Genomic DNA, 14,108 nt, shown 5'->3' with positions numbered 1-14,108 from the left:
AGTGCCATCCTGATAGACACCAAAAAGACTGAAAGCTATCAAAATCAAAGGGTGCTAAAACGATGCATTAGTAGAATGGGAACGACTGAACATTCGCTTTTCACAGGCGAAGGCCTGAGAGATTAATTTTATATGGAGGCATGAAATGCTACGCAAATGAATTCCCACCCGTTGTCCAATCCCTGCATTTACGCTGAATGATTATCATTCAGTTTTGCATTAACAGTATAAACCCAGTAAGTGGATGGACGCCCAACAATAATTCCTCTGAACAACGGACAATAAGCAGTTTATGAAGGCATGAAAAGCAGATGATCGGCCAGTATGAACAGGCAGTTATTCATCTATGAAGGGCTGCCTGTTCACTGTGAATCGAGGCGGGTGGCCAGAAGAGATCTGATGCGCTCCGCCTCCATCCAGTAAACAATGATCGCCCCTATGAGAAGTATAGGGGTAATCATTGGGACGGCTGTTGGTCCTCGTATGAGTGTTGGGTGCTCAAGTGTCCAATGCTATAGGCTCTTCATTTTATATTGGATGTCCTCGCTTTTCCATTCAGCTTTTCCCAGTATAGATTTTTTTCTCTAATTGTGCTGAATATAATTGGATAAAATTTTGTCAAGTCTGCAAATTCTTCTTTTCTGAGCCAAAAGTGGGTATTTTTCTTCTAATTTTTACTAACATTAAACTTTAAAATAAAAAAAGGAAAAATACTTTCGAAATGCCTTATCTACTTCAATATCATGTTGGCACTGAAAGTAAGCTGGCATCACTCCTCTGCTTGATCTGAGGCCTCAACCACAGACTGCACTATTTAGTCTTTGATACATGTCCAATACTCCTCACATCTCCATATCATGACTGCCATGCAGCGGGGTGCGGACCCACCATGCTAGTGATTGATGTAATTTTGGGCTACGCCTAACGGTCCCCTGGTTTTCACCCTTTAACCCTTCCAAGTGGGACCTGGTAACAGTTTATAATATATACGGGGGTGAGGACAGGTGGGGAATCAAGGCAGACAGAAATCAGATGATTGACATACTAGCTGAGGTCAGGACAGGAGAAGACAGGAAAACTGAGTAAGCAGGCAGCAGTCAAACCAGGAGTCAACCACAACTAATACCATCTTACAGAACCAAGTAGAACCTATTGCTAATGCCTTAAATTAGTCGCGAGTCCAGATTGGATGGGAGAGTTGGGTGTACCCACTGACTCTAAGAATGGGCTAATTGTGCACTCCAAAGGAGGCATTGGTCATGTTAAAGATGGCGCAGCGTCTGCCACACAGTGGGCACAGGGAATGCCAATGGCCACAACCAGTGTGAGGAGGTCAAAAAAACAACACCAAGCACAACCTGCGCCTATTACAATGACCTCTTGTCTACTGTATTGCATTCATTGCCACCCAACAGCATTTCCAGTCGTCAATGTCCCACTATTCTCATCGTCCTTACATCTGCCCTGCATAATTCACTTGCCAGCATCATAGCTTGGTCTACACATCAAGTACTTATCAATTCCCTATAGCTTTTGCCAGCTTCTATAAACAGGTATAACAATAGCCTAGACACTGAATAGTCCAATATGCTTCTTGAAAACTAAGATGGATATGAAAAAGCATTATGGCAGAAGATTCCACATGGTGATCAACAAATTTATCAGTATCAGGTTGATTGCCTTGATTACAAGTTTTACACATTGTTGGGTTATGGCTTCAGAAAACAAAACAAAACTTGTTGGGTGGTAAGAGTGAAGTTCTTCTAGTGGTCCTAGGTTGCTGGTTGTCCTACTGTCACATCTCCGCCTCTGTTCAGTGTTAAAGTCCATTTACACAGAGAGATGATCACTCAAAATTCATCAGAAACTGACAGTTTTGAGCGATCATTTTGCATAGGTACTAATGGGCTAATCAGCTCTTTAGTACATCATCTGCATGTATTTAGAGAACAGCAAGTGGTCTGTTCTCTAAATACATCACTATTGTTCTCCAGCGGGACAGCAGCTGTTAACCTATGTTAAAGGATGTTATGAGCGCTGCCCGTGGAGAACTCAGTGTGCGGTCCCTCTTATCAGGGACGAAGATTTCATGCTGACCTGAAGTCTGCGATGGACGAAAAGCGCATGGCAAGTGCACGATGGGCACACACTTACACACAACAATCACTCAAAAGGGCCTTTACTTTGCTACATATGTCCAAACCGTACATCCCGGCCCTGTACTCTACCTTAAGTTTCGCACAGGGTCCATTATACAAGGTGTCCACAAAACCCGATAGGCATCTTCCCTACTCATACAAACCTAAGTTTGTTCTGCACAAACAAATTTGGCACGCCACAGTTTTTCAAACTCCGGGATGAACGTTTATAGCAGAGACCAGCAGAGGATCCATGAGGGCACTGATCGGAGAAAGACGGGGCAGCGAGTGTTACGCATCGACCAGAAAACTGAAGACGAATCGACTTCTATCCATCATTATCTGAAGACCTGCTGCAGAACCTCTCAACCCTTAAAACCTCCATAACGACAGGACTTGGATGAACTCTGTAATGAGGGTTGTTCCATAGACTGATCCGAATGTGCAAGTGTTCTTAACAGAGAATGGACAACTGCCAGACTTCTAAGGGCAGCTAATAGTCTAGGAGAACAAAGGATTGGGCATATTGATATCCAGCATGCCCGATCCTTCTTTCCCAAAATAGTCTGTAAAAGAGAAAAAAAAAAAAATAGAGAGACTACCTCATAGACATTAGAGGATCATCTAACAGAATTTTTCTTTCAGACTCAAAATCCAAAAACAAGTAGGAATGGAAAATAAACAGATTTACGGTAGGGTTGTGGCAGATAAAGCATATACTACAATAGACAATATGGGGTTTTGCATATCATAATTTGCACAAGCCTGTAAAGAACAATCATCCTTACATATCTATTCTGTATTCATTAAAAAAAAAAAAAAAAAGACTGTAAATATAAGAGTATTTGCACCCAGCACAATCATCATTCATCTCTGTTGTAACACTGTAATTCACTTCACATGTGAATGTAAGACCTTCTGCTCCACATTCTTGGGGCATCAGAGAATGGGTGACACTTCGAGAAGAACAGAGATGCTTAAGGCACGTTCCAGAAACAGCCCAGTTTATCTCAGACAATATATGAGTCCCGAGAACCAACGAACTCAAAAGTTTGCCAATGGAGCCTAACTTTTTGGGTTATTTTCTACAGTTGGCCTCTAAAAGTTCAAGTTAGCTTCTGGTGCTTCACACCAGGAACAGCTCCATCTTCGACATTGACTGTCTAGAAATGCGCCTCAGCCCATCCATCGGCAACACCAGACACCGCCTGTGGACAGGATTCTAGGAGGGTTCTTAACTCTACATAAAGAGTAGCACTATTTCCAGTCATTGTAGGACTTGCACACTGCATACTTCACCAGTTTCTGCCTCTGCAGGCTCCATCTCTAAACAGGGTGTTATGTTGCCTAAGATACCCTGCTCCTCTCTTTGTAGCACACCCTGATAATTAACAGCATCATGGAGGACAGTGTACAACTGGACCGAACAGTGTAGATGTCATTCTAGCAGCATGAGACATACACTCACTATAAGACCTCCGGCACACTAGCGTATTTACGGGCGTCATCCGTCGGTGTTAATTCACGTATAGCACACACAAACAAAAAAAAAAACCAAAAATGCATGTCCCAGTCCTGTCGATAGAAATAAAATCTGCTAATGAATTTCAATCTGCAGCGATAGCATAAATTGGACACCACGGACAGTGCTGTCCAATGCGAGTTGCACCTGAGCCTCTTGAGCGCAAATCACACCCAAGAGGAAGAGTGTCGGAAGCTTAAGCATCATCTGTGTCTGTTCCCCCCCGCCCTCTCCATAGACGTCTATGGGTAGTATGAGGCAGCTGCAGCAAAGACCCTCCCTTCAGATGATCTACCTTTGTGTGTTATGGTTAGGACAATAGGCAGTGGACAGTACATGAAGAGGGAAGAAATAGCCCTAATAGGCACCACTTTAGATTACGCTTTCAACACAGTAAACACAATTTTTTGCACTTTTGCCAATTACTCTGGCTATTACATAAGCAGAAATGTTTTCAAAGCGCGGAGCCTATTTAATTAGCTAACCTAGTGAATGATCATAGCCTCAGGGCTAGTTTGACATGATTTGTTTAATTAGGGGTAGTTGGCTTAGGAACTTTTGAGAAACGCAACCCTACATTGCTTGTTGGGAAGTAATGCTTAGTTAGTCACAAGTATCAGTTTGCCTGTTCTAACGAAGGTCCATAAACCTGTCCACTATGGGGACGGCCATCATTACAGGTGGATACAAAGCATTCCAATAGTTACAAATATTCTCTACTGCCGCAAATGTATTATTGGTCTCATCGGGTCAAACTATGATAAAGTTTATTTAGCTACGAACCCCCAAAATTTGGAGCACCATCTAAACCGGGCGTCAATGTTTTTCTTAAAGGTGGACTTAGTTACCAAAAAACAAAATTTAAATAATTAACACTGGATCATTAAACTATTGTGGTGTCCAGATTTACCATAATTACAACCCGAGAAGTCTGCCTGCCATTTATGGACAGCACCCAACCAATTCCAAAAAGGCACGAGTGAAAGGTATGCCAAAAAAAAAACAAAAAAACAACGAACATTTCTGAGCAAGATGCATTAATTTAGGATTAAAAGGCAGAAGAAATATATTAAAGGGTTAAAAAAAAGCCTGCATATGAGCCACAATCACAGCCTCAGGATAGGCATTAGCTCTAGCAGAACAGAAATAAAGTGGTTAACTCTCACCAAGTCTGGCCGTACAGGAATTCTTCCCAGGACTACGCAACTAACCCAACAGCCCACCAACAAGTAGTCCGCTCATCCTACCTCAACACTCTGCCTACTGCCTGCAGGACCATCTTGCAGGTGAATCCAGATTTGTTGCCGGCCACAAGCAGGGTCCTGTCCGCAGAGAGTGGTGTGGGGTCCCCCAGCATTCTCACATTAGAGGGTTCACCCTCTGCCTTACGATGCACAGTGACAGGACCGGCTCCAAATCTTCCAAGCATATACAGGAAAAAATCCATGCCCTCCCAGACTTCTTCCTCCAATGGTGGAGTGAGGAGGAGAAAGGGAGGGAGGCGAGGAGGAAAACAAACAGTCTGAAAGGTCTTATTCATACAGAGGAGGAGAGGCTCACGTACAAGTCCCCCCCCCCCCCCCCCTCCACCTCTTCTGCAACACTTGCAAAAAGTTAGTGAAAACTTCTGTAATGTTTGTTTGGGGGGTGGAGGGGGCTGCTGCTGTGTTCAGGTGGAGCGGACATATATGTTCCCTACTGAGCGGCATACAAGTATAATAACAGGATGCAGAGGAAACCTCGCAGGAGCATTATGGAAAGTGGCTCCAAGCTGCAGACATGCTTCGTGCGGTGCCGAGCAGTAAGTGGCCAACTAACCTGAGGCTACACTTGTGATCCGGCATGGCGGAGAGAAGAGACATATTCCCAAATCTAAATATAAAGTGCTTACTTCCAGCAATTCCACATCAAAACCCGCAATGACACTTATGGATTTGGTGCGGAATTCGCAGCGGCAGATCAAGGTGTGAAAGGCCCTTAAAATCTGCACCGCGGGCCAATTCTGCTGTGGATTTTGCGCAGATTGGTCTTCAATGCGACTTGTTTAAAGGGAACTGGTCACCATCCTTCTTGCACTCCCCTCTGCGGGCAGCATAAGATAGTGACAGGCGCACCGATTGCAGCGATGTGTAGGTGTGCAGAAGTTTGTGAGAAACTCACATTTTAATAGCAGTCCAGAAGTAGTCATTGATTGACACCTCTCTCTATGTACAGCAATAAGCAAACAGTGAATCAGCAGCTGGAGGGTGGGTGTGGCTAGCATGTAGCTCATGAATATGAAGGACTACTTCTTGTAGTCCTCCATGTATGTGCTGTTACTGATATAATGCAAGTTTCTCCCAAACTACTGCACAGATGCACAGCAGACATATTGTAATCAGTGTGAGTGTCACTACCTTATGAGGGGTGCAAAAAGATGGTGACAGATTCCCTTTTAATGTAACCCACTTCACTGCAGCTACCGTTCTACTTCAAAGTGCCACCTGCCCGATAGAACAGAACGTGGACGTGAGTCATAAAAGCAGAGTATTGGTTTCAGCAGCAGCTTACTTTTATAATCACCCACGCTGTATGGCAACTGACCCGCCTTGAGTCACAGAGGCAGGCCACATGAGCCCCAAGTCACAGCTTCCACTAATTCCGCATGCCCCCTCCACTGCCACCTCCTGTTGTGAACCGTGATTACCTCCCGTGCTGGCTCTACGAGACCCTCTGCCCTACACCTCGACTAAGTAACAAAAACGCTAGAAAACCCATTGAAAAAAAAAAAAAAGAAAAAAAAACACAACTTAAAAAAACAACACCAAGAGCAGTTAGTTAAACACCTCGCCCGCCCATGGAGCGCCTCAGAGGGGGCACCACATGGCAGCGTCTTGGTGCTGGGACGTTGCCAGTAAGGACATCTAGGAACTCCATGCACCATACACACAATTAGCCTGGCTGTAACAGCAGGGCTGGACTACTTCCTGATACATATGGGAGGTGGCTGCACGTTCTCCTGCCCAATCATGTTGGAGGAAAGAAGGATCAAGGATGTTGACTTTTAACGCCTGACGCCATTGTTCTCGGGGAGATAAGTCCTCACCAGAGCTGTCCGGCTGCGACTTAAGAGGGCGCTCCCATGCCACCCGTTTTCCACCTGTCTGAAACAGCCGAAGTGCTTCCGCGCCGCGTGGTTTGTACAGCTCTTACTGAAATGAGTAAGTGCTACGGAAACTACACAGCACAGGGCGCTACACCATCAATGGGAGCTATGGAAATGGCGCGGCGCTGAAGCGGTCGGCTTTGTGCAAAGTTACCAGTCATTAACTTCAGTAATTGATTCCCATCTCAGCAAAAAAAAAACAAGATGGGTACTCCCTAAAAACTCCCGGGCAAGTCAATGGAAACTGCTCTTGGATAACATATGGGCACCGCTACAATGCCCATGCACACAACTACGGGTATGCATGAGCCCAAGACCTGCTTCATAAGGACGTATGAGCAACTGCCATAGCGCAACGCCTTTGTGCTATGAACGAGATTTTTTTTTGGAGCGCTAACAGTTTTTTCCCCCATTTTCTACCGTTCCACGACATGAATTTAGCCCAAGCCCTAATGCACATGACAGAGCTGTATGGAGAGTCTATGCGGCGGCACATATGTCCGACAGGTCGTCGCAGGGGTGGAAAGATCATCGCTCAGTGAATGGAGGCGGAGCGGGTGGCTACAATTCTGCAACCCAAAAGCTACAGAAGAAGCCTGGGTCTGAAATCCAAGACAGTGCCGCTTGACAAACCTCTATAGCTGTCGTACAGCCATGACCGCCTGTGCATCAATAGCAGCTGATTACTAGAGCTACCGCTATTAAATCGACCCACGGGTCCTGGAGACACAAAGATGACCGAACCATTTCTCCAACTACCTAACTTGCACTGTACATTACACACACACTGCTCAGACTGGCCATTGTGGCTCATGCGGGCTTTAAGAATAGAGCCAATTAAGCCTCATTGTCTTAGGCCAGGTTCACATGACCACATTATAGGCACATTTAGACAGAGGCGAGTCCTGGACCAACTGTAGGAGTACTGACCCAGACTCAGGTCATTATAATGCTCAGATCAGCAGACACTCGCGTGTAATATGTTCATGGGGGGGTTTAACGGTGGCACGCACCATGTTATGTTGTGTATATAGAGCTTTCCTACAACTCCTCTGGGCCATAGGGACGGCACACAGCTCTACTCCAGACCGTCACAATTTTTGCTGCCCTCAGGCCAGTAATACACAGAAGTATTTTGGTTGTTTTGCATTGGTAATACGGAAGTGCGTCCCAGCCTGACCGCGGGTCCCCCGACCTGAACTCCAAGCATCATGGGAGTGTAGTCAGGCTGGGACACACTTCTGTTTTAAGGATGCTAAATGGTGGGCAAAGTACAGTAGTGTCTCAGTGGTCTTGTTGGTAAAAAGGGTAGGCAAACACTGCGCTTTACTAAAAACACTGCCACCCCTCAGCTGCGCCCGATGGCCAACACAATCTTCAGGCTGCCTAATCCCTACAGCGTATGGGTAGGGTTAGACTACTAATGCACTATACCTGCTCCGATTGGCCAGAGTTGCTTATGAGACGAGCACTGACCAATCAGAAAGCAGTGCATGCTGTGCATTAGGTAGTTAGAGAATTTCAGCCTCAGATTGCTGCAGAAAACCCCATTCTAGACACGTGAACGGGGTTGCTTCTGCAGCATGTGCGTGGATCTCTGCAAACCACATTCAGAAAAATGGCGCGGTTTCGGAAGAGTCTGCAGCAAATCTATAAGTGGACATACTTTTAGCAATAAGCAAGTTAATAATTCTTTTTTAGTTTCCATTACGATCCGGAAGGACTTACGGGAGCCAAAAAAGCCCCAAACTACCATTCGTGATCAAAGCACGGCCTTCTGTCAAGCACTACTGCAAACCCTCCCTCACACCCTGCATATGCAATATATATATCTCCAAGACACCCCTCACCCTAATGTACTTGGGCGGTGTGCAGTCAGTGTTCACCCATAGCCTCACAGCCCAATGATGAGGCTATGCATACTGACGCTTTCCCACGGACTTACGGTCCGTGAGAAAGAAATTAATTGCATGTTCTATTTCTGTCTGCATGACGGACAAAGAATAGGGGATGCCAATGTGCTGTCCGATGGGAGCTGTACCCGAGCCTCTCGAGTGCGACTTGCATTCATTACTAGTTTGCACCCCTCATCAGGATATGTTCTGCAATCCATCAGGCTCTATTCAGACGGTGCAGCTAAAACAGCATCAAGAACTGCACCCACAGACCTGCATTAGGGCACAATCACGATTTTGTAAGGTCTTCATGGTGGTTGCAATGCAACTATCAAAAACTGCAGCAAGCACACCATGGACAGTTTTTAAACGGCCTAATTCCTCCTTTTTTTTACATGGTGGCAACATTAGGCCCCACAAGTATAAGGGCCCGACTCACAGATGAGTGTTGTGACTCAACCACAGGTCCACTGATCTGGACTCACAGAATCGTAGATCCCTACAAGACTACAGGGTCAGCCGTCCTGAAGCTGGGCTGGGATATGCGCCCGTATCGCGCTCATGTGAAACCGCGCCTGAGGCGTTTGATGACCACACGGTTTACAGCAAAGTTGTTTGGCCATTGGCAGGGGAGCGTGTCTTTGCCACATGCGGCGTGCTGGATAGGGTGACCTCGGCTTTAGGGCTCATTCACACAACCGTGATTTTGGTACGTATTATGGCCACGACGCCTGGCTGCGGTGAATGGAGTCAATGCTGGTAACAATATAAGTACAGAGGTAGCAGAGCTGAATTTGGCAATGTAAGACCCAATTTCCACTTTTTCGATGTGGTCGCGTGGAAACTGCAGAGAAAACCCCTAATGCTCAATTCTACACATGTAACACTAGGGACCTGGAATTAATTTTTTTTTTTTTACGAAATAGGGCTGAAAAAGAAATTTCTAGAACCTCTTGTATCCCAAACCACAGCACAATACTGCATTGTGCAAACAAGGGGTTTAGAAAGGGCACTCACTTTTTGGCTGCTGCTGTAACTTACTGCACCAAAAAGAAGAGCACCATGTAAAAGCGCCCCCTAGGTCTCACTCATACACTACAGGTTGTCATGTACTACGCCCGCCCCACTCCTTCCTTTCAGCAAAAGTCAAGTAAAAGCATTAAAAACAATATCAATAGCGGAGCACAAATTGATCGTATTTAGAGCTGGAGCAGGATGCCGGTTCTTTTTTGGCCCTGCACCCCACCATAGAGACGCATAGTGATGTGCTTGATTTGGTTTTAATAAAGTTACACTGAAGTTTGCAAAAACCTGCATTGTGTGAACCATGTAACTGAAGTCAATGCAGCAGGTTCACCTGCAGTCCTATGTAAAACATGGATAACACAAAGTTATCAGGGAGAAGGGGCACAAAAACCAACACATCTCAGCTTCACATTCATCTAGGTCATACAGCGACTAATGAGCTAATAAGGTTACTTCTTACTTGCTGACGTCATAGGAGCCTCTGCGCCGGGTGATCACAAGAGAAAGCAGCTTGGTGAAGAACTCCAGAGTGACTGCTGTGTATCCACTGCTCCCGCCCCCAGCAGCCACCAGGTGAGATGCTCCCTACTCCCGCCCCCAGCAGTCACTAGCTGAGATCCCAGCTGCTCCCACCCCCCAGAACACACCAGGTGAGATCCCGCTGCACCCACACCCCCAGAACACACCAGGCGAGATCCCCGCTGCTCCTACGCCCAGAATACACCAGGTGAGATCCCCCTGCTCCCGCCCCCCAGCAGCCACCAGGTGAGATCCCAGCTGCTCCCACCCCCTAGCAGTCACCAGGTGAGATCCCCGCTGCTCCCGCATGCCAGAACACACCAGGTGAGATCCCTGCTGCTCCCAACCCCCCAAAACACACCAGGTGAGATCCCCGCTGCACCCACCCCCCAGAACACACCAGGCGAGATCCCCGCTGCTCCTACGCCCAGAATACACCGGGCGAGATCCCCGCTGCTCCTGCCCCCTAGCAGTCACCAGGTGAGATCCCCCTGCTCGCACCCCCAGAACAATCCAGGTGAGATCCTCGCTGCTCGCACCCCCAGAACAATCCAGGTGAGATCCCCGCTGCTCGCACCCCCAGAACAATCCAGGTGAGATCCCCGCTGCTCCCAACCCCCCCATAACAAACCAGGTGAGATCCTTCCTACTCCCGCCCCCAGCTTAAACCAGGTGAGATCCTCCCTGCACTGCTAATTGGGATTAATCAACCTGATTCTGGGTGTGAGCAGAGAGTCAGGACTACAGGGGTGAATTAACATGGGATTTCATTTAGGCCACGGACAAATCCACTACAAAATCCACCTTTTAGGGCTCCTTTACACTAATGTATGCACATGCTTCCCCGCAGCTGTTTGTGCACTAAACAGGGCTTTTTTTTGCATACACCGGAAACTAATGTGATTGTTCTCAGTGAGAGAAACCAGATAATCTTATAGATATACCTTTTAGGCCTCATTCACATGGGCGATACGGCATCAATGGTCCGTGGGATATCATCGAGACTTATGGCGGCGATACCGCGACTTTGTAGCACCGCATGCAAGGTTTTTGGGGGTGGCTTGAAATATAAGCCCTTCCCCCGAAGATAAGCTGTAGTTAAATAAGAAAAAAAAAAAGACAAAAACGCACATACATCATCTCTCCCGTGCTGTCAGCTCGGCCACATCTTCTCTTCTGGCCGGGGATTCAAAAATCCCCGCCTTCTGGAAGCGCTGGCTGCGATTGCCTAAGCGTCAGCCAATCACAGCCAGCACTCGATGAATGGCTGTGATTGGTTCACAGCGCTTCCAGGAGACGGGGATTTTTGAATCTCCAGCCAGAAGAGGAGAAGATGCGGCCGGATTGACAGCTCGGGACAGTTGATGCATGTGCACTTTTTTTTTTTTTACTTGCAGCCAGGACTTAGATTAGGGCTTTGACAGTAGGATTTCCTACTGTCAAAGTTGCATCGCGCCGCACGAAAACGTGATGCAACACAGAGGAAGGCTCCATAGGGTAACATGGGCTACAAACCTCACGAGTCGCACGCATATAGCGGGACCCGTGAAGTTTTTGGGTCATTTTGTAGCATGCTGCAAAACATCGCATGTGTGAAGGAACCCATAGGAAACCATGGGCTTCACATACATGGGATTTGTAGCGCGTGTGAACGAGGCCTTAATAGCCAACAAAAATACATGATGTAGCGAGCTTTCCAGCCTACGCAGGGTACTTCATCATGCCTGAGGTTGGAAAGCTCGCTGTATCATCATGTATTTTTGTTAGCCATTAAAAGGTCTCATATCTACAAGATTACATGGTTTCTCTTACTGAGAACAATCACATTTTGCTCTACTGGCTAATAAGGTCCCAAACCTTTATCATTATACCAAAATGTAATGTTATTACCCTATCCAAGGACCTTCTGATTGGTGTAGGTCCGACCACTGATCTGGAGAATGGGGGTGCAGACAGCTCACATGAATGTGCGCCACCACTCCATTCATTTCGATGACAGCGCCCCAGATCGTTGAGACCTTGTAGTAGGCAATTTCCAGTGCCATCACCAAGACGGACAAGGTCACGTTGTGCTTCTTCCGCTCCATTCACGTGGGGATCACAGGGACCTCCAGCAGTCGGATCATAAAGTTATACCTTATGCTTTATTCTCACAAGTGCATATACGCCACTGGTTCACGCCTGGGCTCATATACGGCACCCATGCGAAGCACATGGGCGAATATACGGTGCGTAAATACGCCGGCAGCGTGACAAATAGAACATATACGTGGCCGGCGCATATATATGCTCAGCCAAAGCATAGTTCTGGAACTCTGTTTTGGCCAATATACGCCGCCGTATCCCATAGACTCCTATGGGAGCAGGGAAAAAGAAGGGAGGGGGAGGCAGTAATGCAGCGTCCAACGCTGCGAAAAGCTTACAGATGCCTCCTTTTAGGCACATGAAGCCATCCTGAGGATTTTGGCAGAGCGAGGGATTTCCAGGGTGTGGCGTATTTTTTCGCTAAAAACTAAGGTCGCGTATAAGGACGAGAAACCGCTGTCCATCATCGCTGAAGAACGCCCATTCAGGCGCTTATATGGAGCAAGAGTGAAAACGTAAAAATGCCCTCGCCAAATATGCGCCTGTGTGAAAGAACCCTTACCTTGTGGATAACTGGCAACTGTAGGTTTTGGTACAGCCCCCACTAATTGAATACCACAGCAACCACGGATTGGCATTGCTGGCGCAGATCGGCCCGCGAATTAAGGTACGTTTTCCACAGGCGCACAATAGACAAAAAATAAAAATCACTAAAACGAGCACTTTTTGACGGATAGTTGTCCTGTGTAAACGCAGAACCCATCGCTCACCGGTCGCCTTGCATCAACTCGCGACTGTTGGGCGACTTCTCGCTCAGTATAAGCGTCACACGGGCGGAATTATTCCATAAGAATGTCGCGGAAGTTGTGTTCTTGCGGAATATACAGCACCAAAATACAATGAAAATCTGCAATAAGACTAACGTCACGCGGCGAGCGCGATACATGGAGCGGGGAATCACGGATCATATCGCAATCCCCATCCTGCGAGTTCCATGCGGATGTGAGGCGTTTTCACGTCAAAACTGCTTCCCATCACTTCGGGGAAGAAGCAATCGTCGGCCGCGTATGGAAACGCTGCAGAGTATCATAAGCAGCCCATACAAGTATATAGGCCTCATGCTGCGTACGCACACAGAGTATAAATGGCGCATGGTGCGATTTATTTCTCTCACATATTGATACGCAGTGTACCACGCGTCTGTGCAACGCATGAGGGATACGCGCTGAAAACACGGACGTGGACATGAGCCCTAAAATAGAGCGCGCCGTTTGGTTTGTGTGTGATGGAATGGCGCACGCCAAATACCCGCCTGTGGACAAACTCAGTGAAATCAATGGGTTCTGTTCACTGCGTATTACACCAGCAAATACATCCCTGCGAAGCCGGCCTTAACGTTTATCATCTCCATCTTCTCTGCAGCTGAATGTAATCTACTGCTCTCTGTTATCAGCTCCTTCAGGCAGGGCAGAGGCCGTCTGCAGATTTCTTCAATGGGAGGAGTGGCAGAAGTCCAGACAGTCGTCTGATCCCCGGGAGCTCATCCAGAAGGTGCATCTACTGAGCAGTTGGAAGGCACAGCGTGGCATGACAGCATAGGGTTAAGGCAGGGAAGCAGGAAGCGGTGGGCAGTGCCAGGCAAGGAGGGACACACCCCACCTGCTATAAATACTGCCGCAGCAAAATATAGCCTAGCAGAGCCGGGGGGAGACGGCCGACGCACAGACCTGCAGGGAAGGGAGGATAATCTGCTCCATTCAACCCGGCCTCAGAAGAAG

General features: G+C 47.2%; 1 protein-coding gene across 2 annotated transcripts in view; it reads right to left on the bottom strand.

The window, feature by feature from the left end:
- The window catches only part of MOB2 (MOB kinase activator 2), a 45,536-nt gene that overhangs the window by 17,275 nt on the left and 14,153 nt on the right, over positions 1-14,108 (bottom strand). Inside the window, exon 1 of one of the 2 annotated variants that reach the window (XM_066583113.1) lies at positions 4,908-5,119. The exons of the other annotated variant lie outside the window; for it this stretch is intronic. Coding sequence (XP_066439210.1) covers positions 4,908-5,107 — 200 coding nt within the window. The 5' untranslated portion in view covers positions 5,108-5,119. Of the gene's footprint in view, positions 1-4,907; positions 5,120-14,108 lie in introns of those variants that run through there. 2 annotated transcript variants of the gene reach the window in all.

This window comes from Eleutherodactylus coqui, chromosome 11, assembly GCF_035609145.1.
Source record: "Eleutherodactylus coqui strain aEleCoq1 chromosome 11, aEleCoq1.hap1, whole genome shotgun sequence".
NCBI lineage: Eukaryota > Metazoa > Chordata > Amphibia > Anura > Eleutherodactylidae > Eleutherodactylus > Eleutherodactylus coqui.
The sequence above is the reverse complement of the archived record's forward strand: the minus strand, read 5'-3'. Positions and strand labels throughout refer to the sequence as shown.